Source organism: Syzygium oleosum, unplaced genomic scaffold (assembly GCF_021117445.2).
Source record: "Syzygium oleosum isolate NSW1041296 unplaced genomic scaffold, Sole_v2.1 Sole_v2.14, whole genome shotgun sequence".
In the NCBI taxonomy this organism is placed as follows: Eukaryota; Viridiplantae; Streptophyta; class Magnoliopsida; order Myrtales; family Myrtaceae; genus Syzygium; species Syzygium oleosum.
In genome coordinates this window covers 9,830,740-9,835,903 of record NW_026607498.1, presented here as the reverse complement: position 1 = coordinate 9,835,903, position 5,164 = coordinate 9,830,740, and the positions used below count along the sequence as shown (strand labels likewise).

At 50.5% G+C, this 5,164-nt stretch overlaps 1 protein-coding gene across 2 annotated transcripts; it reads right to left on the bottom strand.

Moving 5' to 3' along the window:
* Positions 1 to 1,827: 1,827 nt before the first annotated feature.
* LOC115666944 (heat stress transcription factor B-2b) lies at positions 1,828 to 4,245 on the bottom strand. 2 transcript variants are annotated; one of them, XM_056318071.1, is made up of 3 exons: positions 4,034 to 4,245; positions 3,405 to 3,706; positions 1,828 to 3,314 (listed from the first exon to the last, which is right to left on the bottom strand). In XM_056318071.1, the coding sequence occupies exons 2-3, from the start codon at positions 3,651 to 3,653 to the stop codon at positions 2,520 to 2,522; spliced, it is 1,044 nt and encodes a 347-aa protein (XP_056174046.1). In that variant the 5' UTR covers positions 3,654 to 3,706; positions 4,034 to 4,245; the 3' UTR covers positions 1,828 to 2,519. The 2 variants fall into 2 exon arrangements, with proteins under 2 accessions (XP_056174046.1, XP_030444441.2); XM_030588581.2 differs by lacking the exon at positions 4,034 to 4,245 and having other exon boundaries at positions 3,405 to 3,861.
* Between the last annotated feature and the right edge of the window lie 919 nt (positions 4,246 to 5,164).

The following is a 5,164-nucleotide window of genomic DNA, read 5'->3' as shown; positions in this document are numbered from 1 at the left end:
ATTGGTGGTGCCAAAGCAATGTGCCATGATTTACATACAACAATTTATAGGATCGGGAAAAGTCTACATAAGATCGAACAATAGCGAAATGCGGCTCATTTCTGGCCGAGACTTTTGCGAATGCAAAATACGAGTAGGGCCGAAAAGAACCTCGATTTTCGCAATCCGGAGCGAAGTGCCGCAAACCTCATTTTGCGCAAACCCGAGCGAAGTCCCGCAAAGCACTTCAGTTATGCGCAAACCGGAGCGTCCGCAGCGCACCTCTATTTTGTTGTGCGAAGTGGAGTTTTGCACTTCCGTAATAGAAATTCTTCCTTCAAAATGAAAAAGAGAGAGAAAGAAAAGTCTACATAAGATCGAACAACAGCGAAATGCAGCTCATTTACGAAACGAGACTTTTGCGAATGCAAAATACAAGTAGGGCAGAAACGCACCTCGATTTTTGCAATCCGGAGCGATGTACCGCAAACCTTTGTTTGCGCGAACCCGAACGAAAAGTCCCACAAAGCACCTTTGTAATGCACAAACCAGAGTGTCACAGCGCACCTCTATTTTGTTATGCGAAGTGGAGTTTTGAACTTCCGTAACAGAAATTCTTCCTTCAAAAGCTGAAAAAGAGAGAAAAAGAAAAGTTTACATAAGATCAAACAATAGCGAAAGTGCAGCTCACTTACGAAACTAAGACTTTTGCGAATGCAAAATACGAGTAGGGCAGAAACGCACGAAACGCACCTCGATTTTCGCGATTCGGAGCGATGTGCCGCACACTGCTCTGTTTTGCACGAACTCGAGCGAAGTCCCGCAAAGCAACTCTATTTTGCGCAAACCGGAGCGTCTCGCGGCGCACCTCTATTTTGTTGTGCGAAGTGGAGTTTTGCACTTCCATAACATAAATTCTTCATAAACTGAAAAAGGGCGAAAAAAAAAAAAAAAAAAAAAAAAAAAAAAAAAAAAAAAAAAAAAAATTTTTGAAGGGGAAGAAAGGGGGGGGGGGGAGGGGGGGCGGTTTTTTTTTTTGGAAGAATTAATTTCCCCGACACTGTTTTGATTTTTTTTGCTTAAACCAACTAATTTTCCTTTTCTTATTTTGATATTCAAATTTACATGTGTCAAAATTTCACTGGTGCTGACTGGACACATGTGTGCCACATGAGCAGGTGACCTGGCAGTATGTGCCCACTGAATATTTTCTCGAGAGAGAGACATACAACGGTCTTACTTGCGGCGATGAGATTGAGATTTATGACGAATCTAATGTACTCGACCTGTGGACTCAATCCATCTCGTATCTGCAACATGACGGCATGGCGCAAGATGGTGCGAGAGAATTTGAATACTCGGAATCCATGCCCTCTAGATAAGGAATGGAACGTTTCTGTACTACTACTAAATTGGAAGAACGAATAACATAATCATTTGTTAACTTTTATGTTGTGAGGGGTTGATATTAAATTTAGACATTTGCAAGTCTTTTCATCGTCATTTGTTGCTAAAATATACGACGAAATGAATATACATTTTCAAGATATTGCCGCAACGTTCCACCAAAAAGTGAGGCGGCCCATGAGGCACCATTGCCCCACCCAAGATGCCCCATCCCGTCTCGGCCCTTGCCCCGCCCCCGCCCACACGATGCCTTGAGGTGGTGACGGGGCAAAATCCCTGGCTGGGGTGGTCGGGGTATAGGATCATAAGGTTCTTTTCGCTAACTACCTGAAATTGGTTTCTCCTCAATGACGCACATCCCATGACGACCAGAACATGGATATTTTCAACTTCGAATCCGAGAGCATACCCACTATTTCCCTCAACAGACATCATCACGGATAAAAAGTGAAAGACATAAGCTTGCCATTTCAATCCACACCGGATACTAAAAACACACCATCCATTAGTAAAAAGTAAAAAAAAGTATAGCACGTCGACCATTGGATTGAATCCCTAGATTCTTATCCGATCGCCGGATTCTGTCGTACTACTACCGATAGTAAAACCCGCTTACGATTCAGCCATTCTTAGTTAATCAGGTGCGCGTATAGACTCAAATCGAGTCAAAAATCGATATCGATAGATACATTTAAGCCAAGAATCGATATCGATAGATACATCAAGGACACCGTTTCGTGCCCAAACGAAGGAACCCTATTCACTTAAAAGCTTTCATACATCCTTGGTTCTCCCGATCAGCGTCAACAATTACACCCCAATTCCATTCTAATTTAGGGACAAGATCGCACGCCTCGCACGTGCGCAGACCTCAGCTTCCTTCGTCCCGCGAAGCAATTATTATTTTGCCCTTTTCACATTCTCTTCGCCCGCGGATTTGGTTTTGACTTTTGCGTTTTGCCGAGCGAGTTCCGTTTCGAGGTTTTTCTCCCGTGCACAAAGTACAGCGGAGGAGCCCCCGACTCTCACGAGCGACGCGCGTGCCGCGCCACGCTCCCCAAGCGGTGAAGCCAAGCCGTGCTCTGATGTCCATCGCTTTTTGTCCGACGGACGTCGCGCGGCGAGAGAGCTTGTCATTTTCCGAGGTCGAGCCACGGCGGGTCTTCCCCGTGATGATCTTTGCTCCCATCGGACGGCTCTGATTTCACCTCCGCCCCAGGCTCACGCTCATCGGGTGGTGATTGCACCGTCTGATCATCCGCTTCTCGCATCTCTTCTTCTCCGCTGTGGTTGCCGTTGATGTTGCTGTTGTTTTTCTCCTCGACTCTCCGCCGTTTGCCCCCGATCGAGACCCCGAACAGCCGCGGAGCAACCGTCGCGCCCTCCTCCTCCTCCTCCTCGTCCTCCTCCGCCGCCGCCGCCGCCGGGCCTGCACCGTCCTCCCCCGTCTCGGCCTGCCTCGCCGGCATCAGCTCCAGAGCCTGCCCCTCGGGGGCGGCGGAGGCGGAGTCGGAGTGGCGGGAGACGTAGTTCGCCATCAGCGACAGTATGTTGTTGCACAACCCTCTCAGCTGGGACAGCTCCTGGCTCATCTGCGTGTTCTCCTTCTTCAGCCTCTCGTTCTCCTCCAGGAGCTCCGGCGCGGTCGTGCAGCTCGGCGAGCGGTGCACCACGGACGGCGAGGCGGCGGCGGCGACCGCGGCTGCCGCGAGGGCCACCGGCGGGGAACTCGACGAGATCACCTGCTCGTCGCCGGAGTTCGCCGGAGACACGGCCCGCCCCACCTCCGGCACGGCGGCGACCGTCACGGCGGCCGCAGCCGTCGGGGAGATCTTCCTGCGTTGGATGTCGCGGAGGAGGGCCTTCTCGCCTTTCCGGAAGCAATCATTGGCGAACTCCCACCGATCCGGCACCACCTTTCTGAATCCCTAGAAGGCAATCGATTGGGATCATCAGCACGAAGAAGATATCGCCGAAATCGAATCCTAAACCAAGTAAAAATCGCGTCGCGGACTCACGTAAGTGTTCAGCTGACGGACGAAGCTGGAGAAGTTGTTGTGCTTGAAATACTTGGGGAGCAAATCCCTGGCGAATTCCGCCGGCCGCCACACGATGAACGTCGTCCCGTCCTCGTTCCACGAGATCAATTCGTCCACCACCGGATCGTCCACGAGCTGGTAAGTCTTGGTGAGGAACGGCGTCGGGAGCGACCTCTGCGAGTCGCCGGCCGCCGCCGCGGGCGAGTCCCCGGCCTGCTCCCCGGGCATCGCGCGGGCGCGCACCCTCCCCTCCCCTCAGATCCGAAGCCTAGAGACGACACCTGTAGAGACTCCGAACCAGACAGGTTCCCATATTCGAGTCAGCTCGCGGACGACGCTGTAGCGTATCGTATCGCACGCCGAACCACAAAATCAACAACGCACCGAAGAAGCTTCCTCCATATCGCAGAACCGAAGTTTCCCTCCCCCCACCACCAATCCGATCAACGAAAGAAAAGCCAAAAAAGAAAAAGAAAACCGAAAGAATTTTCGCGGATTCTGATTCTCAGCTAAGCAGGCGACGAGAAACGATGCACCGAAAGGGAAAGAACAAAAAGGTCGCGATGAACAGGAAAAAGAAGAAGAAAAGAGAAGGGAAGGATGTGTACCGGGGAAAGCAGCGAGACTCGGAGCTGCGATGAATTTCCTCGCCAACACGCCGGAGGAAGTCGACGGCACGGGGAGCCACCATCAAACAAGCACCCGTCCACCCGCCCCACACCGCGGCCGCGGCGGCGATCGGAGGGAATCTCGCCGTAGCTAACACGCGCGCAGAGAGAGAGAGGAGAGGAGAGAAGGAAGGAAGGGTGCGGGGGGAGGAGTTAGGTTTTTTTTTTTTTGTTTTTGTTTCTAGAAGTTTCGTGGGGGAAGTGTGGGGGGGAGAGAAAATGATGATAGATAGGGGAGAGAGGAGGAGGGTTCGAGAAGGAAAAGACCGGAAGCGGGGGTATAATCGGGAAAAAAGAAGAAGGAAATTTCGGATTTCTGGAGAAAAGGGTGGACCAAAAAGGGCGTGGGGCCCGCAAGATAGAAGAGAGACAGAGAGAGAGGAGAGGGGGCCGTGCGTGTGTAAAGCTTCTCCTTCCGTTCTCTCCTTTCCAGAAGTTTCTCTCTCTCTCTCTCTCTCTCTCCATCCGCAATTTAATTAATTAATTACTTCGATTTTTCTTCCCTTTTCCCGAAGCTTTTCTTCGTGGGAAAGGGGGGGGGGGACAAAAAAACAAAATTGAATCTCAATTTTCTAACGAAACATATATATCGGAAATCGCGGTGCCCTTCGTATGTCTAGAGTACCATGATAATAATAATAATAATAGTAATAATAATAATAATAAATGTCCTATATACTGTGCAGCGCTGCGAATCGATTTTTTTTTTTGTGTCTTTTTGTCTCCTTTTTTTTATATATATTTTATTTTGGGGGTTGGAGTTGGAGTGCCGGGGGGGTTTTGCAGGGTACGAGCGATACGTGTCGGGCGAGTAATGGAAAGGGAAAGGCAAAAGGCACAACACAAATCCCAGCTCCCGAACGGGATAAGGATATCTGAGTGGGGATCGCGAGTTCGCGAAAAAAGCCTCCTCCTTTTTGCGTCGCCCCCCGATGAGGAGGGAGGGAGAGATCGCGCATGTTTTTAACGGTGGAGGATCGCTCGCCTCCAGGTCTCTCTTTTGTAACTTCCGGGGGTGGCCGGACATGTTTGGCTTTGCTCTCATGGTTTCTCGAATGACCTAGAGAAAAT